This window comes from Dacryopinax primogenitus, assembly GCF_000292625.1.
Source record: "Dacryopinax primogenitus strain DJM-731 SS1 chromosome Unknown DACRYscaffold_14, whole genome shotgun sequence".
Taxonomy (NCBI): domain Eukaryota; kingdom Fungi; phylum Basidiomycota; class Dacrymycetes; order Dacrymycetales; family Dacrymycetaceae; genus Dacryopinax; species Dacryopinax primogenitus.
In genome coordinates this window covers 87,751-111,022 of record NW_024467211.1, presented here as the reverse complement: position 1 = coordinate 111,022, position 23,272 = coordinate 87,751, and the positions used below count along the sequence as shown (strand labels likewise).

General features: G+C 52.9%; 9 protein-coding genes across 9 annotated transcripts; 5 read left to right on the top strand and 4 right to left on the bottom strand.

Annotated features, from left to right (window-relative positions):
- Window positions 1-2,305: 2,305 nt before the first annotated feature.
- On the bottom strand, window positions 2,306-3,075 carry DACRYDRAFT_23396 (uncharacterized protein; the record flags this gene model as incomplete). The annotated part of the gene is made up of 1 exon (XM_040773224.1): window positions 2,306-3,075. A coding segment is annotated over exon 1 (427 nt), but the record flags the coding sequence as incomplete, so codon positions are not given.
- Window positions 3,076-3,112: 37 nt separating this feature from the next.
- DACRYDRAFT_81387 (uncharacterized protein) lies at window positions 3,113-4,688 on the top strand (the record flags this gene model as incomplete). Its single annotated transcript, XM_040776507.1, has 5 exons — window positions 3,113-3,369; window positions 3,423-3,779; window positions 3,831-4,109; window positions 4,160-4,456; window positions 4,507-4,688. The coding sequence occupies exons 1-5, from the start codon at window positions 3,136-3,138 to the stop codon at window positions 4,684-4,686; spliced, it is 1,347 nt and encodes a 448-aa protein (XP_040626716.1). The 5' UTR covers window positions 3,113-3,135.
- A 587-nt stretch (window positions 4,689-5,275) lies between these two features.
- Window positions 5,276-7,311, top strand: DACRYDRAFT_54848 (uncharacterized protein; the record flags this gene model as incomplete). Its single annotated transcript, XM_040775289.1, has 5 exons — window positions 5,276-5,543; window positions 5,592-5,624; window positions 5,679-5,963; window positions 6,009-6,851; window positions 6,914-7,311. The coding sequence occupies 5 exons, from the start codon at window positions 5,276-5,278 to the stop codon at window positions 7,309-7,311; spliced, it is 1,827 nt and encodes a 608-aa protein (XP_040626715.1).
- Window positions 7,312-7,928: 617 nt separating this feature from the next.
- DACRYDRAFT_23393 (uncharacterized protein) lies at window positions 7,929-9,191 on the bottom strand. The gene is made up of 5 exons (XM_040773223.1): window positions 8,816-9,191; window positions 8,633-8,763; window positions 8,437-8,581; window positions 8,221-8,287; window positions 7,929-8,166 (listed from the first exon to the last, which is right to left on the bottom strand). Exons 1-2 carry the CDS (start codon window positions 8,994-8,996, stop codon window positions 8,720-8,722), a joined length of 225 nt encoding a protein of 74 aa, XP_040626714.1. The 5' UTR covers window positions 8,997-9,191; the 3' UTR covers window positions 7,929-8,166; window positions 8,221-8,287; window positions 8,437-8,581; window positions 8,633-8,719.
- Window positions 9,192-12,299: 3,108 nt separating this feature from the next.
- Window positions 12,300-12,764, top strand: DACRYDRAFT_109242 (uncharacterized protein; the record flags this gene model as incomplete). The annotated part of the gene is made up of 1 exon (XM_040768845.1): window positions 12,300-12,764. One exon carries the CDS (start codon window positions 12,300-12,302, stop codon window positions 12,762-12,764), a length of 465 nt encoding a protein of 154 aa, XP_040626713.1.
- Window positions 12,765-13,395: 631 nt separating this feature from the next.
- On the top strand, window positions 13,396-15,392 carry DACRYDRAFT_68695 (cytochrome P450). Its single transcript, XM_040775881.1, has 9 exons — window positions 13,396-13,410; window positions 13,460-13,572; window positions 13,626-13,762; window positions 13,811-13,906; window positions 13,960-14,085; window positions 14,136-14,519; window positions 14,567-14,933; window positions 14,986-15,069; window positions 15,124-15,392. Exons 3-9 carry the CDS (start codon window positions 13,685-13,687, stop codon window positions 15,354-15,356), a joined length of 1,368 nt encoding a protein of 455 aa, XP_040626712.1. The 5' UTR covers window positions 13,396-13,410; window positions 13,460-13,572; window positions 13,626-13,684; the 3' UTR covers window positions 15,357-15,392.
- An 88-nt stretch (window positions 15,393-15,480) lies between these two features.
- On the bottom strand, window positions 15,481-16,362 carry DACRYDRAFT_55153 (V-type ATPase; the record flags this gene model as incomplete). The annotated part of the gene is made up of 6 exons (XM_040775307.1): window positions 15,481-15,624; window positions 15,674-15,852; window positions 15,905-15,944; window positions 15,999-16,104; window positions 16,217-16,248; window positions 16,306-16,362. 6 exons carry the CDS (start codon window positions 16,360-16,362, stop codon window positions 15,481-15,483), a joined length of 558 nt encoding a protein of 185 aa, XP_040626711.1.
- A 661-nt stretch (window positions 16,363-17,023) lies between these two features.
- Window positions 17,024-18,240, bottom strand: DACRYDRAFT_23390 (uncharacterized protein). Its single transcript, XM_040773222.1, has 3 exons — window positions 17,640-18,240; window positions 17,256-17,580; window positions 17,024-17,203 (listed from the first exon to the last, which is right to left on the bottom strand). Exons 1-3 carry the CDS (start codon window positions 17,966-17,968, stop codon window positions 17,141-17,143), a joined length of 717 nt encoding a protein of 238 aa, XP_040626710.1. The 5' UTR covers window positions 17,969-18,240; the 3' UTR covers window positions 17,024-17,140.
- Window positions 18,241-21,638: 3,398 nt separating this feature from the next.
- Window positions 21,639-23,174, top strand: DACRYDRAFT_109239 (S-adenosyl-L-methionine-dependent methyltransferase; the record flags this gene model as incomplete). The annotated part of the gene is made up of 6 exons (XM_040768844.1): window positions 21,639-21,820; window positions 21,849-21,882; window positions 21,928-22,181; window positions 22,236-22,435; window positions 22,481-22,891; window positions 22,942-23,174. 6 exons carry the CDS (start codon window positions 21,639-21,641, stop codon window positions 23,172-23,174), a joined length of 1,314 nt encoding a protein of 437 aa, XP_040626709.1.
- Between the last annotated feature and the right edge of the window lie 98 nt (window positions 23,175-23,272).

Sequence of the window (23,272 nt, the reverse complement as noted above, 5' to 3'; positions counted from 1 at the left end):
GGTCTACTCCACTTCCTTGTTGCCTGCTTAGACTCTTGGCACTCTTAGGTGAGCAGACTTAGTCAGCCTGTGTTGCCCTAACACACTCCTTATGATGTCATCTTCTGTGGATGTTGCCCAGATATTTGTACAAGAGGTTGTACACTTGCACAGCCTCCTGGCTAGCATAGTCTTGGACAGAGACTCAAAGTTTACTGCCATGTTTTGGCAGGTACTGCATAAGCAGATGGGCACAACATTATTGATGTCAACTGCATTCCACCTGCAAATGGATGGAATGACTGAGCATATGATATGCTCAGTAAGTCAGATGCTGCATATAACAGTAGCAGATGACCAGTCTGACTGGTGCTCACATCTACCTATGGTAGAATATGCAATTAATGCTAGTGTCAGGGGACTTAGTCAGCCTGTGTTGCCCTAACATATCTACCTAGAAGGGGCAGTCAGTCAGACAACTGTCTTGACAGATCATGCTTCTCTCACTTACCTCAAGCAACAAAAGGTTGTCACTTGATGCCTTGCTTGGTGAATTGAAGAGTTCTTCATGATGGATGGCACAAGATCATCCTCCAGCAGCATTGTGGTAGATGCTCAAGAGCTAGAGAGGGGATGGTGTCAAGTGTGTGCCAAGAGTGGCAGTGCAGGACCCTTGCGCAGCCTTAAGGCACCGGAATTTGATTCCATTAGACTATCTATGTAGCCTATATGTATATAGGGACAGATTGGCCTGCTGCAGGCCAATCCACACCACTTTTACCATCTAGTAATTAATACCAACCCCCCATGGCAGCATAGACAAGTGCACATGGCATTTGGGGGATGCTAGACATGGATGTCGGACCCTGACAGAAATTAGTACATTTTGTATTAGAGTAGTAATACAACTATCCTATATCCTACATAGTGAAGCAAATATGAAGAAGCTGGGGGCAAAACCACATGGGAAAAGCACATGGTTCACATGGCACCATGTGCAAGGGAAGTAAATCCAGACCCTAAGTCCAAAATTGGAAGTGGAACTAAATCTGCTTCCACTGCGGCAGTGTGGGTCCCTAGGAGGCTGAGGGTTACTTAATCCTGGCCCTTTTTAAACCCTACCTCTAACCCATATCCCCAAATATTCAACATATAATATATTAAATACATGCATGCAAGGTATAGCATGCATGAGGTATATTGACTACAGAGCTACATAGACTGAACAAAAGACTTACAACCCTAACCAAATAGGTATTCTACCCTGGACCTTCACTATATAAAGCACTCACAGAAACAGGACACAGGACATGGGAGATGAGACACAGGACACAGGACATGGGGACATGGGACATGGGAGATGAGACACAGGACACAGGACATGGGGACATGGGACATGGGGACATGGGACATGGGGACATGGGACATGGGGACATGGGACATGGGGACATGGGACATGGGGACATGGGACATGGGGACATGGGACATGGGGACATGGGACATGGGGACATGGGACATGGGGACATGGGACATGGGGACATGGGACATGGGGACATGGGACATGGGGACATGGGACATGGGGACATGGGACATGGGGACATGGGACATGGGGACATGGGACATGGGAGACAGGAGATGGGAGACAGGAGACAGGAGACAGGAGATGGGAGATGGGAGATGGGAGACAGGAGATGGGAGATGGGAGACAGGAGACAGGAGACAGGAGATGGGAGACGGGAGATGGGAGATGGGAGATGGGAGACAGGAGACAGGAGACAGGAGACAGGAGATGGGAGACAGGAGACGGGAGATGGGAGATGGGAACTATGTAGCAAATAAAAGGCCCTTGCACCTAGAACAATGAGCAAAGCGAGACGGGGCTCCCCTAGTTTCTCCCCTAATCGACAACTCGACAGTTGTATTGGGCCAAAGGAAGGGACCATGAGGTAATCAACATTAGTCATCCCAGTCCCCTCCATGTCCAGCGCGTCCCCTCGAACGCGTCCCTTACTCCCTCACCCTCACAACATGCCACCAAAACGGAAGTCACTGGCAGCGCCCTCTAATCAGCCTTCACCGAAACGAATAACACGGTCTGAGAGCAAGTCAAGCGTTACTCTCCTGGATAGGGAGGATGCGCCCACGCGACGACTATCAAAGCGCGGGTGGATGGTCGGGAAGGGGGAGGACGAAGAGGACGAGAAAGAAGAAGACGAAGGCGATGTAGTGGTAGTGGAAGTGATCGACACACCAAAAAAAGACAAACCGCGACAAGCAGAAACCAGCACGGGAAAACGACGCGGTCGACCTCCGAAGTACCGACCTCCTTCCCCCTCGGGCTCGCCAGAACTTGGTGACTCGGGAGCAGACTCACCCTTGCCTGATCCATTCACTCCTTCCAAGAGAGCAGGGAGGGAGAGGGGAGGGAAAGTCCTTGTGCAGTATGGGAGGAGGAACTCGTCGAGTAGGAAAAGGCGCTTGGACATCGAATCCGACGAAGAGAAAGAGGAGTTGGAGTCGCCTTCCAAAGGAAGATCGCGCTCCGAACGGAACCTTTGTTCATCTTTTATTACACCCATCCGGACACCGTCGAAGATTCCTCTGCCCGCAAGTGGATCGACTACGAGCACCCGACGAATCGGGCAGGAAGGAGACTCGGAGGACGAGCTGCTCCTGCAACGTTCACCACCTACGCCGCCCACTTTTTTGGACCGGGAAGGAGGGAAAGAAACAGAAGCATTTGGAGAGGGGAGAAAGACCCCGCTTACACGCAGTGGTGGTAAAAGGAGGGCGAGGATGGAAGTGGAGATCGTCATTTCTGCGCCTATCTCCAGGGAGAGGAGGGGAAGGAGAACGGAGGAGTCGCCGGTAAAGAAAACATCGGAACAAGAGCAGAGGCGGGAGGAGAAGGTTGTGGTGACGCCCACCCGGAAGAGAGGTAGACCCTCACGTCGGAGAGAGGAGGACAAAGAGGAGACTGGAGTGACGGTTGTAGAGGAGGACGAAGAGCAAAAGGAGGAGGAGCGAGAAGAAGAACAGAACTCCGAGGCAGAACCCGACCCGGAAAAGGAGGGAGAGCGAGAAGAAGAACAGCACTCCGAGGCAGAACCCGACCCGGAAGAGGAGGAAGAGCAAGTTCCCTCAGGAACAGGTGCAATGGCCTCCCCTTCGGCCTCCTATTCCCTCCCCACCCCTCTCCCAGAAGACCTCCACCCTTACCTTCAGGCCCAACAACGAGCCGTTCTTTCCTCCCTGCACCAGCCCTCTGCGAGAACCGAAGGTGCTGAGGGCGCCGTTGCCGCGCTTTCTACCTTGCTGCGGGGTACGGTTGAGAGGGGCGAGGGGAATAGCTGTTTGGTCTTAGGACCTAGAGGGTGTGGGAAGACCCGGGTATGGTCTCTTGCTGATTCGGCCTAAGCTCACTTGTGCTAACTGTGTTGCAGTCCGTAGAACTGGCCCTCAAGACTCTCCCACTCACGCCACTCGTCGTCCGTCTCTCCGGCCTCACGCATCCCGATGACCGTTCCGCCCTCCGAGAGCTGCATCGCCAAGTCCTCCATTCCCTCGGGCAGGCCACTCTCCCCGCCAACAGTGTTGAAGAAGACCCAGAGGAAGAGGAAGACACTGCGCCCTTTGCTGCCCTCCCACCTCTGCAGCGGCCACTTGTGGTCCTCCTCAGCGAATTTGACGTCTTCTGCTTACGGCCAAGACAGGCGTTGCTCTATGTCCTACTCGACGCCGTACAGGGCTTGAGAGGAGGAGGGATGGGGATTGCGGTCGTAGGGATGACCTCTCGTATTGTGCGTCTTGTTCCTCTTCTCGGGTCTAAGGCTGACGGTACTCGGGGATAGGACTGTGTCAACCTTCTGGAAAAACGTGTCAAGTCTAGGTTCTCGCATCGAATTATTCGCGTCACTCCAACAAAAGACGCAGAGGAGTACATCGCTCTCACCCGAGAATTGTTGACACCGGAACTATCTAACACTCCGGAGTTAGAAGATGGGATGGATCAATGGGTTGGTTTATGGAGTAAAGGTGTGGAGGTGATGTTGGAAGATAAGGAGGCGTGTACCATACTTCGCCAGACCTGGGAGCTGGTACACGACATCCGGGTATTACAGCGGATTCTCGTGAGTCTCCTTCATTACCTCCTCCCGAATGGCAAAGCTAATCCTCCCAGACGGAGCTGATGACACTACTCACTCCGTCCAAACCGTGGCCCACATCCGCTCTTCTCTCCCTCTCTTTAACAGCCCAGCGTGCCCCCAACCAACACGCGCATGTACCCACTCTCCCCGCCCCTGCCCTAGGGCTGCTTATCGCCGTGCACCAAGCTGGCTCGGCGGGGCACGACGTGTTTACTTTCCAACTGCTGGAGCATACGTACAGGGCGTTTGCGAGGGATCATGCAGGTGCTTTTGCTGGTCAGGGGCAAGGAGGTGCAGGAGGCCCAGCGCCTAGGGAGTCGCTCCTTTCCGTATGCTCTGTTTTCCCCTCTTTTACTGGACACGGCTAACCAAACAACAGGCATTCGATGACCTTGTCCGTACAAGAATCTTCACCCCTGCGGCATTGGCCTTCGCCCCGGCCATGCGGGAATTTAGCAAGTACAGGTGTACACTAGAGAGGGTGGAGATCGAGGATGCTGTTAAGAAGGGTGGGAATACGGGAGTGAAAAAATGGCTGAAGAGCTGGTCGGGACGTTGAATGGGAGTGATGTTGCTTTATCTTGAGAGATGGATTTGAGATGGTGCTGATTCGAGATGGTGCAGTGTTGGACATTATTCTGCCGTTGATCTGGGAATAAATTGGGAGGAATTTAATTTTCCCGTCGGTGAAGCCCGTAATAAAGGGGTTAAGGAGCGAGCTTGGGTGTTTGTTTAGATTAATAATATTAGCTCCATCGACGTCGACGGAACACTGATCAAACGACCGTCTCCGAGACGGCGTGTCGTTGACTTGCACATGGCCGACCCTATCTTTGCACCTTGAGCGCGCACGACCTTTGCCTCCTTCTCGAAGTTCGGATACGGGGAGCGCATGGTTGATATGATAACTGCAGTGCTGGTCTAATCGGCAAAATATGGAGCTCCTTATGGATCTGTCGTCCTTCATTGTGGGGAGATATGCAATAACCGTAGGATAAGCACCTTGGGCGTCAGAAGATGAAGATCTTCTTGCATACCTGAGAAGGGAGGATATGCCTTTATCTTCTCAGTACCTGCTGCTGGCAAGCTCTGTACTTCAGCTTAAACAATATCAACAACGAGGGGCATTGAAGAAGCAGAACGACTCGATGCCTTCCACTATACCCGACGATGTCGAGCGACCATCTTCCGCTGAACTAGAAGACGGCCCTCTCGACAAACCCAAGTCCACTCAAATTATCGCTCATGTCCAAACCATTCCCACAAACCTGCGCGACTCTGCCGCTCAGAAATTGGGGAACTTCACGCATGCATTCACGAGCTGGCAAGCGTTCGTTGAATGGGTGAGGGTGGATGATACCGTGCTAGACGAACATGGGCAGATGGGGAAGAGGAAAAACCAGTGGAGCAATGAGGGTGCGCACGCCCCACCATTTCCCTAGAGTGGATACTGAAACGTTTTAGTAGATCTTGATCCAACTCCGGCACAAAAGCGAAGTAAGTCCGTCTTCCTCTATAGGATGACGGAGAATGCTGACTGTGCGTCCCCAGCCTGGGCATGGTGGAACTATGTGACCTTCTACTGGGGCCTTTCATTCGGCAACTGGACACTCGGGAGCAGTATGATCGGTATCGGCCTCAACTGGTGGCAATCCATCCTCGTCATCTTCCTCTCTCAGCTCATCTCCTCTATCGCGATGTTCTTCAATTCTCGCGCTGCCAGCGTGTACCATATTGGCTATCCGTGTGTTGCAAGAAGCGTGTTCGGCATGTGGGGAAGCTACTACTTTGTCGGGGCGAGAGCGGCGCTAGCCATCATCTGGTACGGAGTACAGCGTGCGTTTCCACTCATTTTCTTCTATACGTAGCTGACGAAAGCAGTATTCTCCGGTGCCTCCCTCATGTCAAACATCCTCCAAGCCATCTTTGGCTCCTCATACACCAATATCCCAAACCATATTCCCGCCAGTGTGGGGATAACTAGCGGGGGCATGCTGTCTTTCTTCCTCTTCTGGCTTCTCCACCTTGGATTCTGCGCTTTCAGGCCGTATCAGCTGCGCCGTTTCTTCTGGTTCAAGAGCATCGTCGTCCTCCCAGCCTGTTGGGCCCTCTTCATCTTCTGTATGGTGAACACCCGCGCACAACTCGAACTCAGCACCCTTTCCCAATCCGGGGCAGGAGCAGGCGGCGCCTGGGGCTGGTTCTTCGTATCCGCCATTAATTCAGGCATGGGAAACACGGCAACTCTCATCACGAACCAGCCTGATATCGCCCGCTGGAGCAGGTCAAAGAGCGGGGCGATGTGGTCCCAGCTCCTGACGAACCCGCTCGCCGTTACCCTTTCCGCCTCCCTGGGGATCCTCAGTACCGCAGCGATCAACAACGTCTGGGGTTTGCAGCTATGGAACCAATGGGATCTGCTCACAGCTATCATGGATCGATACTGGACGAGCGGGACGCGATTCGCCTGTTTCCTGTGCGCGGCCACCTGGCTTCTATCTATCCTAGGCACGAACATCGCAGCAAATATGATCCCCTTCGGAAGCGACAGCGCAATGCTCTTCCCGAAGTATGTTACCATCCCCCGTGGGCAGTTTATCGTCGAGTTTTTGGCGTTCGCCATCTGCCCTTGGAAAATATTGAAGAGTGCTGGGGTTTTTACGACGTTTTTGGCCGGCTATGGTCTATTTATGGCCAGCGTTGTGGCGATCATGATCTGTGATTGTGCGTCCTTCCACCCTTGAGCGCGCCTGTGTGCAGAACAGCGGCTGATCGAACGCCCTCAGACTTCCTCCTAACAAACGGCAACATCTTCATTGGCCACCTATACGACGGTTCTCCGCAAAATCCGCACTATTATTACCACCGCGGATGGAACCTTCAAGCGCTCTTCGCCTACATCTGCGGCGTTGCACTCCCATTTGCAGGCTTTGTCGGTTCATTGGGGCCGCCCGTATCAGCCCCGGCGCGGGAGATGGGTCAGCTCGGCTGGCTCCTGAGCTTCGTCACGAGCTTTGTGGTGTATTATGTGGTTTGTAGGGTGTGGCCGACGGGAAATCAAAGGTTTGTACGTGAGAACGGACTGGGATGGGAGGAGATGGGAAGAGAGGAGATCATTTGCGTAGATGGGACGGTGGTGATGGGGAAAGGGTGGGATTACACGCAGGAGGTGAAGCACGCGTGAGAGATCACGTCACGTCCCAAGGAGAGGAGAATGTTGACGATTCTGGAGAATTATCAGAAGTTTTGGAAGGTATTTACACCTAACTGTGGCCTGTTCCGAGTCTGACCAGCGCTTGGATGTAGGATGTATTCGGGGTAGAATTGTATGTCTGTGGGCTGCTGGCCGCCAAAATCATCTTCGAGTTATTTAGGACCCCCGAAAATCATTTCCAGCGAACATACATGCCAACTGGGCATCGGTGGTAGACAATGTACGAGCACAGCCTTATGAGCCCCCTTATTGTTGTTGCTAAACGGAACACGCGCGAAGGCGGGAAGTGGGGGTCCTTTCTTCATGCTTCTGCTTCTGCGGGGGACGCAACTGGCAACAACGCGTTTCTCCCCCATTCCTGGCACGCGTCCCGTACGACAGGGGCACGATCATGGGCCTTGAACAGGCAAAAGTGAGCGGCGGTCGTGCGACGGTGTGCCAGCTGCGAGGTTCTGAACACGAGCATGTGCCCATGACCGGCCGGGCGGGCAATAGAGGGGACAGCGGCATGCCATATATTGGACTACCTGCCGACGCTGGCGAAGGCGTTCCCCCTTGAATGCTTTGGCACGCCGTGGGAGCTCCCATTCACTAAATTATAATGAGTACGCTAACCAATCCCTTGTGAGTACAACGTATGGTGCTTGAGGCAGGAGTTGAATGAGAGGAACAGTGGCATTGACCTCCCCGGAATCCCGTTGACCGGCAGCATGAGCTCCACTATGTCGCCCACGTAAGCATGCTCTTCCCCCTCCCCCCCCCTCCTCCACACTGATACAGAGTCTTTCAGCACTTCCTCGCCTCCCACTTCCACAACCTCGACCTCTAGTGGTACACAGTTGAGTACATCGTCGTCGCCGTCCACTTCCACGTGCGTACCGGTTCCCCTCGCAGATTCTCACAGCACTAAAGGTATCGAAATAGGGGTACATCGACGGTCTCTGTGCTGTCAAGGTCAGCTTGATCCATTGATATCCTGGAGGAAAAAAAGGGGAAAGTGCTGATACTCCCCAAGCTCCTCTTTGTCTTCTTCCTCTCCCACTTCCTCGTTGAGCACGGGGTGAGTAAGACACAACGTGCTGGAGTTTCACTCACTGAAAGCAGATCCTCGAGTTCTATTTCATCCACGACCACCAGTACAACATCCACTGTGACGTCTTCCACCAGCTCGTGCGGCCTCTTATTCTCGACCGCTGTTTTGTATGATTGACTCCGCACTTTGCCAGCTCGTCGAGCTCGTCTACTTCAACTTCGTAAGCTTTCCGAACATTTGTCCCGCTTTTGGACTTACTATCATCAGGCTTTATGTTGCGCCGGGATCTTCGTGAGTTTCCAGACCTCTGCCCTCTCCACTTATCACTGAGTGCAATACAGATCGTCAAGCGGTCCGAATGTATTCACGTATACATCCATGATGTACGTCTGCCTCCAAGACACTCAATCCAGTATTAACCAGCCATGGGTAGAGACCCACTAGCGACATCGTCCAGTGTCCAAGGTGCCACGAGCTCAGCTGGCTCCGTCAACGCAGGTGCGGTGGTAGGAGTTGTTCTAGGGGGATTGGTTGGCCTGGTGGCCTTGATAGTGATCTTCCTCCAAATACGCAGGTCTTTAGCCAGACAGCGGTTGGACGACGCATTGGACTCGGCTATCATGCCGTATCAAGTCGAGCCGCAGACCTACCAAGTCCCACAGGCAGGAACTCCTACACAACAAGCGCAGAATCGGTGGAGCGATATCGATCAGAATAACTCAGCTTCTTATCGTTATAGTATCCCTCCCGCATTCCGAGCGACCGCCTTCCAGTATCCTTTATATCCGCATGGACCCTCCCAACAAGGTGGAGCTAGCTTCACAAATTATCAGCAATAGGCTCGGGTCTTGAGGAAATACCAACATCCTTGCTTGATCTATTTGGATTTCCTCCATCTGTTGAGGAACACGGACATATATTTCTATAGAATAACGACGTACATTTGCACTGTTTTCATTGTTGAACGCGGAAACCAGGCACGCCGCACGCCCGTACAACAGGAGCAACTGCTCCACTGACTCTGTTCGAGGACTTGGGGAAAGCAAAAGAGGCTATATATCAGGGGCACGGAGAATAAGGAGTGTGGATGCCAAGCATTGCCCCCGAATAGAGGCCGCATCGGGTCCGTCTTCCCGGCGCCAACCGCTATCAAATCCCCTGTTGTGACCTTCTCTGCAACCATTTCTTGGCATCACAGGGGCAGTATAAGCATCTGTCGCTGTGCATTGTCTTATTTCTCTGGCAATGCAGTTGCAATGGCGTTAGATTTTGACCGATGATCGAATTTCTATTTCGAAGATTCTTTTCACCGTTCCTCAGGCAGGCTATTGTTATCTGAAAATCACCCGCAACCGCCCACGAAGTGCAGGTCGCCATATCGTGCAACCTGCAGGAAGCCGCGAGGGTGAACGAGGCTGTCGGCGCAAGTCATCTGTTACCCTGTCTCTGTCACCCGGAGCCGTCACCTCCGCATCTCCGGACGACACCTTCGGTCCACAACCTGTCAGACATTTCCAAGATGATAAGATGGTGTTTTACCCGCACATTCTACCGCCTCTTGCATTTTAAATACATCTTTCGCGCCGCGGAATCTGGACCATCACCGCACCCCAAAACTGGTAGTTCACTCAACTGTCACGTTCCTTGCAATTTGAGGGTCAAATCGCACGTGCAGTGCAATGAATTGCCTCAGATCCCCTGCGGGGAATTCGACGCACAGTATGGCGCACGCCACTATTCTCAACGAGGGCAATAAGTACCATATCAGAGCAAGCCCAGTGAGCCTCACTAGTGGAATCACGTTGGTACCTCATCTCCTCGCGCCCGCTTTGTCTCGGGCGGTGCGCATATCAATAAGCGCCTCGCCCTTCTTGTTTCTGGACATGAAGGGTTCAGCAAAGGGGAAACGATAAGTAGAGAAGGCAGAGAAGTGGTAGGCTCTGGGATAGCCCCATTTTCCGTGCGTTCCCCGCGATATACCCCTCTCCGTCATCATACACGAAGCTCGACCACGACATAAAGACACCACAATGAGTTCTACCTATCCTCAGTCCGTGCTTTAGCCGTTTCTATTCACCGAGCAAAATATTCACACATGTCTGTAGAGAGGAAGAGAACATTTGCATCTCGTCCTCCTGTCAGCAGCGGGACAGTTTGGTTTATCCGGACGACCTCTCCGACCTCATCGGCGAGCCTTTCCCTCCCCTCCCTCCTGTTCCGATTTCTATACCACCACAGCAGCAAAGTCGCACGTTTCCCATCATCGTGGCAAGCATGATACTGCTTGCGGTGTTTGTGTTTGTGTTGTGGTTTCCAAGGTCACGCTTGAGGGGGATATTAAGGAAGATGGACGCACGGGAGTGGGGTTGGGCATGGGGATGGAGGTGGAGCAAAGGGATACTATTGGTTGAGTCGGACGGGGAAGAAGAAGGTGAGGATGGCGAGGAGGATGGAATGGTAGACGAGAAGGAGGAAGGGATCGGATCGGTTTGGACAGACGCACGACCAGGGGCAAGAATGCGGTTGACGGCCTGATGCGTTCTGCTGGTCGATCCTGATAGCCGCGCACTTGTCGAGTATAATGTTGGGACCGGTTAGTGTAATGCACCCCCCATGCATCACCTTCGTGTCTAGTAATCATCCCTGAACTGAGATCCAGAAATAATCGTTGCGAACTGCACTGTGAATCTCCGACAAGACCCCTTAAGGGTGCATGGTATCTCCTGCGGTCGAAAGAAGACAGGATGGTTCTATCTTCAGTCTTGTCAAATCCATGACGGATTTAAACATTCTAGCATGGGCCCCGCCTCTCGATGCCCTGGATAAGATAATCGTTATTCCATTGAGAGGAAGGCAATAATCCGTTTCCTATGAGCCTTGGGTAAGGCAACTCTGATCTATCCCGCCTTTTAAGAAAGCTTCCTTCGAAGCATGGAAAGACAAGCGGCTAGAACGAGGTGGAGGGAAAGATAGACGCAACCGGAGGTGCGTATCTCCTTCTCCGACATCAGAGGCAAACAGGAAACGAGCGTGCATGGGTCCCTCCGCCTTGCTTTCTTGGTTTTGAGCTTTCACCACCTTGTTTATGAATAAGCAGTCAAGTGGTAATATCGAGAAAACTTCCAGCAAGGCAAACCAAACCAAACCAGTGTATCAGATGCTGAAGAGCAAGGCTTTGTCATCATCGTGGGGCGATCTACGGAACCGAGGTCAATCATTTAAGTCCCCGCATCAAGGGATCGCACACGTACATATCAGAGGAGCGCTCAACAAATGAAACAATCTTGTGCGGCAGTTCGCGGTATCCAACACCTTACAAAGCCAGCAAGCATCCACGCCACAACACCGCTAGGTGGCCTTGTTCGTAGAGGCAAACGCAGACTGTTCTATGGCACTTACCTCCCGGGTAAAAGCCAGAACGAGGGTGTTTTCCAGAGTAATGGTTTCGTGTCGAGTGCGGTGCGCAACATACTAGATATATGAATTCTGTACCCATGATTAACCAGTGGCTAACGTATGATGCGATGCTCACCTCAACAAGACAGGCCTGTGGCAACCTACCCCGCACAACCTGTTAGTGGTACAATGCCCAATATATTTGAGTTTTTGTGGCGTTTTTATCGCCTCTAAGCCGAACAACCAGTAGAAAGACGACAAATGTATCGCAACACAGACTGTCTTGGCTCGTATGGTGTTATGCGCGGAGTTGAGGAAGGAGCACAAAGCGGGCCGAGATAGACGCCAGGTATATATATCTGTCGAGATCCAGATTCTTCAGATAGACTCCTTCAAAATCATTAGATATTTCAAGAGAAATTCAATGTCCTCGCCTAGAGATTCGACGCCGCGCTCGGGGAACATTGCAGAGCTCCATTCCGAATGGGCGAGATCCGCAGGCGGCGTGTCCCATTCCCTCATCCACACAATGTCATTTGATACAGTTTCCAGAACTAGGAACTGTGATGTCCGCTGTGGCCGACAAGAGCGCCTCGAACAAAGGCGAAACGCGGCTTTCACGGCATTTTACCGATATACCGGGTCAGCGTCTCGGTTTGCCACGTATGGGGAGCTAGAGGAGAAGTTGAGGGAGCTGAGGTCGGCGGTGAGGGATTTGAGATGCAAGGTGAGGGAGACAGTCGACCAGATGAAGGCGTTGGCAAGGGATATGGAGAGTGCGATGCGAGGAACGGCGGCTCAGCTGCAGACAGGACCAGCGCGAGAGGTTGACGGTACAGAAGCTCCAGGGGGGGGAGCTCCAATACTAAATCCCCACTCTGATCGTCAGGAAAGCATGATGACGACAATCGAGCGTGCTCCGGTAGCAGACCATCCGCGCGCTGCGGTGAAGGGGAAGTGGACAGATGTCAATATTCGCATTCACGATCACTGAAGGCGAACCAACGGACTCCATGTAGAGCACATCTCCGTGTTGACGTGCATGTGCAAGTCCAGAGTGCGTGTCGCCCAGAATTGTGGAGGATATTAGGTCGACACGTACACTTTCGTGCGAGTGGCTTGCGGTCCGCAAAGGAACGCCGAAGTTGAACGGTCGCCCGGGCATGCTCTATTCAGTGAGTCACAGAGCGCATATACAACCTCCAGGTGGTGTGCAGGTCGACGTCATGCGATAAGGTGCCCAATCAAAAAGGCGCGCTGGACCGGAACTTTAACGGCACAGCCACTCCCGGCTCCCGACACGTGGGCTCGCCTCCTTTTCACATGTGTTGGTTGGCACAAAGTCTCGTCCAGAACGGGTAAACGCTCCTTTACGCCCTGTGAATCTCGGCCGCCGTGTCGTTCGGCGGCCATGCCAGTGAGGACCGTAGAAAAGACGATATAAGCGAGGGAGATAGATGGCGGATAGACGGACTACTTCAGTTACTAGGCTTGTCTCGACGCCGGAGGACAAAGCGGATTACGTTTCTTGAGATGCCATTGAGGATATTCGACGTCATCATCTCTCTTCTCATCGTCTTTGTTTCCCGCTTTGTCCTCGTTCGTCTCTGGGCATGGTGGCAGGCGTATCAGCTTGTCAAGTGCGGCCCTGTGCTTGTACTATCAGTGCGTTCGCTCAACTCTTTGCAGAGATGTTCCTGGCGGCGTTCACTGGCATTTCCAAGACCCGGAGTCCCAAGTTGGGGGTCAGCTCCCACATTTGCCATTGGGAGGCATCGGAGACTTCCACGCGAAATGGTTGCGTAGGTATAGTCTGCCTCTCACGAGGACATGCGCTCATTATTCTTGGACATAGCCTATTCCAAGACTCGAACAAGCGTCATAGTCTCGATTCCCTTCTGGCGTCCTGTTCCTATGTTCTGGGTCTGTGACACTGTTGCATTGAAACAGATTGCCAATGATAGGCACACCTTCCCTAAGCGTCCCGAGACGGTGCGTTCCTTGACCCTGTCCTCCGTGGATACGCTAAACCCTTGACAGTACCAGGCGATCATGTTCTACGGGCCCAATGTGGTATCTGCAGAAGGGCAGGACTGGAGGCGGCACCGTGACGCAACGAAGGCTGCGTTCGGAGAAGTGCGTGTTAATTGATATCAACTTCTCGGGATGCTGACTAACCTGTGGAAAAGTCAAATAACCAGCTTGTCTGGGCAGAGAGCATGCGCACTGTGAAGGAATGGTTCGAGGCCCTGGATTCAGGAAAGAAAGACATGCAGGGTGCCGTGACTCAAGAAGTTCACGGGGTGATGACTCGGGTGTGTGCTTTTCTGCTGTATGATAGAAACTTCTCAAGCGATGTCGACAGCTTGCTCTCTTGATCATCTCCGCCGCCGGGTTCGGAAGGCACGTCTCCTTCATGGCGGATGAACATCCTTCCCCTCCTCCAGGCTATAAGATGGCATTTCGTCCCGCCCTTCTGACCGCAGTCCATAACATGGCGCTAAAGGTCCTTGCGCCACGTTGGGCGTACTCACTGCCGATCGAGGTGCTGAAGAACACGGATCTGGCGTATTCGGAGCTGAAACGGCATTTGGAGGAGATGATCAGCCGAACCAGAGCGCAGTTGATGGGCGACAGTGGTCAGGGGAGAGGACAGGCTGATCTCTTCAAGCGGCTGATCTCGGCGAACGAAGTGGAGGAAGAGGGCAAGGCGAAGCTGAATGATAGCGAGCTGCTATCCAACACATACGTCAGTATTCCTCATACTTCCCTTTTCGTTCGCTCAGAGAATCACAGACCTTCCTCCTTGCTGGTCATGAGACGACCGCGAATGCCCTTTCCTTCGCCTGTGCCCTGCTCGCGATGCACCCCGAGGTGCAGCGTAAGCTTCAAGCCGAGGCGGACACTGTATGGCCAGACGGGCTGCCCGTCGACGGTGCAGAGTCCTATCGGGAGGATGTCAACAGTCTGAAGTATGCTGAAGCTGTTTTCCGGGAGACGACACGTTTGTTCCCAGCGGAGACGAGGTTGAGCAAGATGGTCTCACAGGACACACGTCTCAAAGCCAGGAAATGGGGCAAGAATGGTAAGGAAGAACATTACGAGGTTGTCGTTCCCCAGGGCAGCACGGCATGGCTGGACATCTGGGCTACTCACATGAGCCGTGCGTTGCGGTGTCAGACAATGCGAACAACAACTAATCATGGCTGATGTAGCTGAGTATTGGGGCCCGGATGTGAACGAGTTCAAGCCGGAGCGCTTCTTCGACACCGACACCTACAAGTGGCCTCGAGATGCATGTGAGAATACTTTCCCTGACGGCTTTAGGTACCTTGACGGCTGACACCGTGTAGACTTGCCCTTTATGATTGGACCTCGATCATGCATGGGCCAGCGATTTGCCGAGCTCGAGGGCAGATGCGTCCTCGCGCATATAGCAAGTCAGTACGATATCCTCCTTCCTCCGGAGCTGGAGAACGCAAGTGAAGAGGAGAAGAACAAGAAGCTACTGAGCTGGGATATCCGGGTTGCGTTGACCGCGAAGGATGTCACACTGAGATTTGTCAAAAGGGCCAATGCTGTGTAGGTTCTTGTTGTGTTCTTTCCTGGGCCTAGGTTCTTGTGCTCGATGAATGCATTAATAAGATAGGGATCATACCCGAACAGAATTTGTGATTAAGGAACAGACCAGTGAAATATTCGAAGTCGACTCAGCTCAACCAACGCGACACTTGTACACCCATTAGCACACATTCCAGCAGTGACACGGCAACACGTACAGCGTTAGCGACATCCCCAGAAGTCGCAGCAGTGGTCAATATGAGAGCGACGATAAGTCCGTAGATAGCAAGCACCTTTCACCGTGTTAGTGGACCGATCTCAATGTTTTGGCAGAACACTCACCTCGGCGAAGATGAGAATTAGGATCATCCCGACGAAGATCTTTGGCTGCTGTCCAAACCCTCTTGCACCAGCATCACCTACAATGCCAATGGCGAACCCGGCGGCCAACCCAGACAGACCAACTGAGAAACCAGCGCCGAGTTGGACAAAGCCGGTATATAGGGGCATCGTGTACCCCACTTTTGGCGGTAATCAGTCCGATAGAAAAGACGGTTGCGTGAACGCACTCACGGCCTCCGGCAATAACGACTGATACAACAAGCCCATAGATCTGTGTTCCCGTCATTACACATCTTGAGTCGTGGAAGGGGAGGGAGGGACGCACGCCGATGATACCGGCCATCACGACGGGCACAGATGCCCGCACCATCAAGTCGGGTCGAAGTACACCCATGGCTGCGATTCCCACTCCGGATTTCGCAGTTCCATAGCTTAAGTTATCGTTGAGAACGCATGGGACGCGTCGTGAGATAATAGAACGAACCTAGCACCGAGCGCTAACAGATAGGTGAGCAACAATGTATGGTCTCGGTGTTGTTGTACGTACAACATAGGCTGATCGCCGCTGTGCATCCCTATACGACGCTCTATCAGAAATTTGGACCGCGAGAAGACTGATATGATAGACGTACCACTGCACCAAAGAACGGCGCGTAGACTGGACAATACTCAGTTAAGCCGAGTGACATCTTGCAGCCGTGATCGTTCTAGTAGAGACTGTAGATGTCGAGTGTGTGCCAAGAGTGGCAGTGCAGGACCCTTGCGCAGCCTTAAGGCACCGGAACTTGATTCCATTAGACTATCTATGTAGCCTATATGTATATAGGGACGGATTGGCCTGCCGCAGGCCAATCCACGCCACTTTTACTATTCTCCCCTAATCGACGACTCGACGTAGACAACAGAAAGAACCCTCACGCGGTTTGCACGGCCTTCCGGCTCGAGGCAAAGCAAAAAGGGAGTCATCACATGATGTATACAGCCAATCGCAGCAGTTCACGGGATAGAAAGGGTTGGGCGCAGCCATAAGGTTGACAGTCATCTCGGGGAGACCCTGATGAGGAAGTACGGGAAAGAAGCGGGTTTAACAGCTCATGCAGGCCAAAGGGCGCATATCCAGGCTGTCAATATATAAGTATACTATGGTCGGTTCCTGAGAAGGGAAGAACAATAGACAGCGCTAGTGCCGCTCACTCTTCATATTGTCCTGTGTTGCCGGGTTCCCCCGTCACTTTATTCCGTTATTCGGCTCCGGGGCTCTTCCCACACAACGGATCGTTTAGCGCTCGGCGATCAATCCGCGCTTCTGGCGATCATCTCTATGAAACCATTAATCCATTCCGTTCTCGATTCGTCATATGTCATACATCAATACAGCCAGCGTATCCCCAAGGAGCGTGGCATTCTTGGATCGTAAGCCTTTGTGCACCGCCCGAGCTCGAGGTGAATATCGGAATGTCGGCATGATTACCACGACAACACACCGAAGCGGGCGTTAGCGGGTAGAAGGTGCGCACAGATTAGCCATATCTGAATGGCAATCAATGATAGGGACTAAAGCAGCTCTGTAAGTATCACTCACATTGTAAGTAAGGTAGGTCGTCTTATCCCCTGAGGTGCTGCGGTCCGCCCAAATCCGTGCCGCGACAACAAGTCCCAGGGTGTACATCAGCGTCGAGGGCACAAGACCTAGCTTCCAGGCGTTGACCACCACGGCGGTCCATCCCAACATAAGCAGGGGTGTAACGATTCTAGAAGCACCAGGGAAAACGATCGGGATGGTCCTGCGGCCCAAGGCAGCATCGCCTTCAATATCAGGGAAGTCCTGGACGTGGATAGTCGTCAGAACGATCATGGCTGACAAGACCACCGAGAGCTGGGCCTTGGCGTCCAAATCCGAAGTCTCGCCTGATAATTACCATAATAGACCATTCCTTCCTTGTTATTCTGCACGGAAAAAGACTCACCCATGATCTTCGTAGCGCCGATCTCAAAGGTCCCGTACCCATATACCGCACAGATATTCTTCCCAGCCCAATGCCCAGCAAGGCCGACTTCATCGTAAACTATCATGGTCAGGGTGAGCACGAGGCTAACAACGGCGACATCGGTCCCGAAGCTGAGTGAAAATAGGGCGCAGACGACCACCAGGGCCCAGCGAAGAAATTGGGCTTGACCGAACGTCACGCGGTTGGCGGGTAGCGGTCTCCAGGGCTTGTTGATCTTGTCTTCATCGCAGGTCTTGTATTGGTTCGATACATTGCATTGCAGCAAGTGAAGCCAGATCCAAAGCATTGCTTGTAGGAGGTGCGGGACGGAGAAAACGGGTGCGGCGACAGAAGCGAAAATTGTCTACCCCAGCGATGAATGCCGCTTCCCATGGCGGACTTTGACAGCGGCACTCACGATAGGAAAGAAAATTGTCTTGAAATCCGAGTACGTGAAAAGCAAGCCAGTGTACAGCTGATACTTGAACCAGGTAATTGTTGCTCGAATGGGTATTAATGGTAACGTAAGAGGTCGTTGGCTGGTGGAGGCAGCGGTCTTCCAGGCGTGCCACAAGCCAGACATTGTTGGTGTTGGATGATATGAAGTTCGTGCGACAGGGGTACAGATGAGGATACAGGGCGGCGGCGACGTCGTTAAGAGTACAACAGGCGATTCGGAACAGGTATATCCAAAAGGAGGAGTGAAGGAAGGGGAATCCACGAGTGCTGGAAATTGAAACGGCTGGGAGGACCGCTTTTGTACCCAGCCAGGACGGGAAAGGAAGTTGGGTACGGCATGAGCGTGTCCATGATATCTAACGGCTCTGACGTGCTGGAGCTGCCCGGTCCTCTCTCATGTAAGAGTCTCGAAGTGACTATGTGGGTCTGGGGAGTTGTGTTGCAGAGAGAAGCTAGCATCGTTTCGGCACATGGTCACCGTCAGTCGACCCGGGAGCGCCCAAGAGATTAGGCGAATATGCGGTACTTGGTGTGAAACAGTCCTTAGTGTGAAAGGGAAATACCGGCCGAAGGTCTGGAATTAATCACTTACACTCAATACCCGATGGCGTGGCCTGAGAAGCAGATAATTGAGGTTCTGATTCTTGACATTTCAACGTGAAAATTGACGCAGAAACTGCCGAGATTGGAGGCGTCCCGCCTTAACTCAATCTGTGGAGAATATTTTGATTCCGCAGCGATAATCATATGTTTTTCCGTAATAAACAACTCCCAATCTAACATTGGATTTAGATTTTCATACAATGGACATTAACAAGCCTATCTCAAACCATGGCGTTTCAAAGAACGAAGTACATTCTCATTGGACAAAGCATGGAGAGCATGACGGCGCTGAGCGGACCGAATGTCATTGAAACTCCGCCCCGCAATTCGCATCGGATGCTCTGGTCATTCGTGCAGCACTTCCTCTGCCATAACCTTTCTCGTTCCGATGACCTGCACATATAAGGCATCTTTTCCTTTTGCGATGACATGATGTGCGATAGGCAGTCTGATTCCAGTTGAGAACCTGCTGCCCTTTTTCCATGCGGCCCCATCGTGGACAGGAGATTTTGAGGTGCGTTGTTGGAATCCATCAGAGCATTGACGAGGATGTGAGAGAGCGAATCAAAGGTTCAGCCAAACGGAGGATTTTCATCGTGCCGAGGCTGCAGCCGCGGTAGAGCATGGCCTGAGGGCAAAGGGCTGGTCCTTGGACGATATGTGCGCAGTTGTTGACTGGCGGATTGTATAAATCGACTGGAATGGTCCAATCCTGTGCTGATAAGCGAGCCTCTCCGGACAGATTGAGAGATTCATACAATATCGACTGGAAGTTCCGACAAACCCGGTGACCGTCCCTGGGAGAAGCGATAGCAAGGAGTCAATGAAGTGGAAGCGCGGGTGTTTGGAACCCAATGTCGATGATAGCTGTGCAAAGATGTCCGATACCTTCCTTTCTTCCGGTTATTGATTGATGTGCAATCATCTTCATCGATGCGTACACTGGCGCACAGGGGCAGATGCAAGGTGAACGGAGGTGTGAAGTTGAAGCGAGCCTGCTGTATTCGGGTATAGCTTTGGAGCAGCCAGAGGGTGCTTTGCAGGCGCAACAAGCATGGGTTGCTGTTTCACGCTTCCACATGATCGGCGCTTCGTCGCTTATGTGAACAAGAGTGGCATGATAGGGCTCTACGGTGTGTCGTACAACTCGAGGATGCCTCGTGTTCGTGACCAAGACGCAACTTCGGAAGCTGGTCTCGGCAGGGACCCAAGCATCTAAGCCGACAACAAACAAGAGCGCGCAGACATAACTCAGCCGGACTAACTTCTAGTTCCGCATTTGCCCGCTCCCAAATGGGAAAGTTGAGACTTGGTCTCCGACGAATTTTTCTGGTAAAGCAGTAAGAGCGCTGATTGGCCCCAGAGACGAGGTGGCGGCATCCACCACAACACAAGTCCTCGGATAAGGGATACAGATCGGGCTAGCACCGGCACAGTATTTGTTATGGAATGAGCGTGTTGAGTGAGGGCTTGACAAGTGAAGCTGAAGGAACCCACCGAGGTTCATTTCATATCAGCCCCCAGGACCCTTCAACCATTCAAAGACCTGCTTGCGGAGGCGGGGGGGGTCTTTGTCATCAAAGTGCAGTATATCCGCCGACTTCGCGAACACATGCTTTAGTGTAGTCAGGAAGATTGGAAGTTCACAGGGGAACGACGTATCAAGGAAATCGTACCTGGTCTCCTCTTCACTTGTACGCTGCAACTCGATCTCGCAGTTTGGAAGCGCTCATCCGACTGCGCTTAAGCTTGAAATAAGCGCGGGAAAAGTGATAGATAATCACAAGGATGTACATCATCGGATTGTATACCTGACAGTTTGAATAAGAACCCTCTGTGAGAAGCATGTCTGCTTCTCACGCGAGACGGCTTCCATCCGCGATTAAGGTCCCGTTTCCGCCGATCGTTCCTGATGTTCCGCAGCACGCAGTTAAGGACTTGAAAAACACGTTGGAAAGATCCTTGACAGAAGTCCGAACGCATCGACTTGGTGATAGTGAGATTGATGTTGCTTGCTTTCGCAGTGTCAATTTTGAAGGACAAGTAGGAAAGTGTATCAGCATTCCGGCACAGTTCTATCGCTGGTCACCGTTTCCACACGGTCTTTGGCCCAGCTACTACGCCCAGCCATTGCAGAACGCAGGTTCAAAACTCGGGCACTAAGTGTCGAGTAGCGCTTCCCACTGTGTGAAGCATTTGTTGCGATTCGTGTGCCATGCATGCTACGCATTATCTGTTGAGTGTTGTGGGAGCCGTTGGTCGTAATACCCACCAGACAACCTGGCAACCACCGAGGCATCGATTTCGGTCCGGAATACCTGAGTGTATAACCGTGCCAAAACAGTGTGTGCGAACTGTTACCACCGGCAGTACTACGCCGTAGTAGCGCAGAAAGTCGGCGAATGCAGGTACAGAATGGATGAGAGCAGTGAACATTGAGTGATACCGTGCCTTCCTTGAACCAGTATTGAATGAGAATACAGAATGCCGGTTCCAGGCTGTAAACCGGGTATATCAGGAAATCCAAGCCAGTACAGCAGCACAGAATTTCCCAGTGGTTCAAGTGAGTTTGTAGTTCAATTGAGACAAGGGTGTTGGTCGTCAAGCGGTGGTGCGACGAAACAAGAGAATGAGGACGCGTCCAATGTTTGTTTACTCTTGACATTATGCACTCTTGTATTATTCATCTCCTCCTGACAATATATACTCTGTCAATATTACTTCTGATGAAACGGCCAACTGGAAGCTATGAAGCCTTTTGCATACAGTACCGGTAATTGATCAACATCTCGGCCAAGTAGATCAACATCGGCCCACATCTCCAGTACCCGGACCTGTCCTCACACGGCATAGAAGATGTACCAGTCCAAGAGAGCTAATGGATACTCAAAGGACCGTATCTTCACCTGTATACGATGGCTCGCGAAGTAGAGGAGCTCGATGCGCTCCTATCCCTTCTCACAGACGCAGTCGGCGTGGTCAAGTCTGCCTACAGCGCGCACGCCCGTCAACCGGAGCTGGAGGACGCTGCCGGTCAGCCTACGCAGCTAGGTGCGAGCGAGGAGCTGCATCAGGCTAGGAGGAACATCAGTTCCGCGTGCGGGCAGCTCGTTACGCTCGTTCAGGAGCCGGAGGACGCTCCTCCTTATGGCTAACAGCGTGCGTCCTGTTCTTCCCCGCGTAAACGACTTCTGACATTCGCAGGCTTTTGAGACAGCAGCACTGCGCGTAGCGGCAGGAGCCTGCGTGGCAGATCATCTCCTCCCCCACCCTTCCGGCCTGCCCATCACAGACCTAGCAGCGAAATGCGATATGGAGGCTGACAAGCTTGCCCGTGTCCTCCGCCTGCTCGCGTGCAAACACGTATTTCGCGAAGTCGCTCCGGGAGTGTTTGCGAATACTCCCCTGAGCACGCGGTTAGCCCGGAAACATGGGATGTGGGACTTGGTGAACCACATGTATGCACTCGCGTCCGATGTCGCGAGAAAAGGCTGACAAGCTGAACGCTGCAGAACAGACGAATGCTTCAAGTCCTCCGCCTATCTGTACGACGCGCTCGCCGCACCCGTGTTCAAGCCCCCTTTCGCCCATGCGTACAAGCACGACGCCGGGTATTGGGCGTACATGGCTGGAGTTGACAAAACCATGGGAGCACGGTTTGGGAGGGCGATGCTGGGTGTTGACATGGCTGAAATCGGACCGTTACTTTCCCGTGCGTTGCCCTTCTTCTGCATGTGCATTGCTGAGTCTTGCGTAGACTTCCCGTGGGAGACACCCCCCCCCGGAACGACAGTGTGCGACGTCGGGGGAGGGGTAGGCACAGTGAGCCTCGCACTGGCCAACCGGTTCTCGCAGCTCAAGCTAGTGGTGCAAGACACGCCCAATACACTGGCCCAAGCCCGTCTAGAATGGAAGGAAACGGCGCCCCAAGTGGTCAGCGAGGGGAGGGTCGACTTCCTCCCTCTGGACTTTCTGACCCAAGCCCCGAACGTGGGGTGCGAGTATTATTATGTGCGTTGCTGTTCCGCTCGGCTTAGGAGCGATGAGCGGAGCGAAGCTGAGCAAAGGCAGCTCAAGCATGTGGTTCATGATTGGGCGGACGAGGAGGCTGTGAGGCTCTTGAGGAACGTAAGGCAGTCCATGGGCGCTCATTCTCGCGTTCTGATACGTATGTCCTCCCTTTCCCCTCGCACTCTGTCTAAACCCAAGCGCAAGCAGACGAGTTCGTCATCCAGCCTCTCTTCCCTCCTCCCACCGACCCTCGAGAAGGAACAACATCATCCGCCCCTTCCCCAAGCCTGGCACCCGACAGCTCAGCGCTACACGCCCACCACCTAGACCTGACAGTCCTCTGCCTCCTAGGGACCAAAGAGCGTACGCAGGGGGAGTTTGAGCACCTGGCGAGGAAAGCAGGGCTAGGGTTTGTCAGGCTTTGGAACCTAGGAGAGTAGGGGTTGTGCGTGTTGGAGTTCTCCATTGAGGGGGTGTAGCTCGGTGCTTAGGGGGATGTAGTGTACGATTTCAGAGGGGGGGGGGGGGGGGGGGGGTG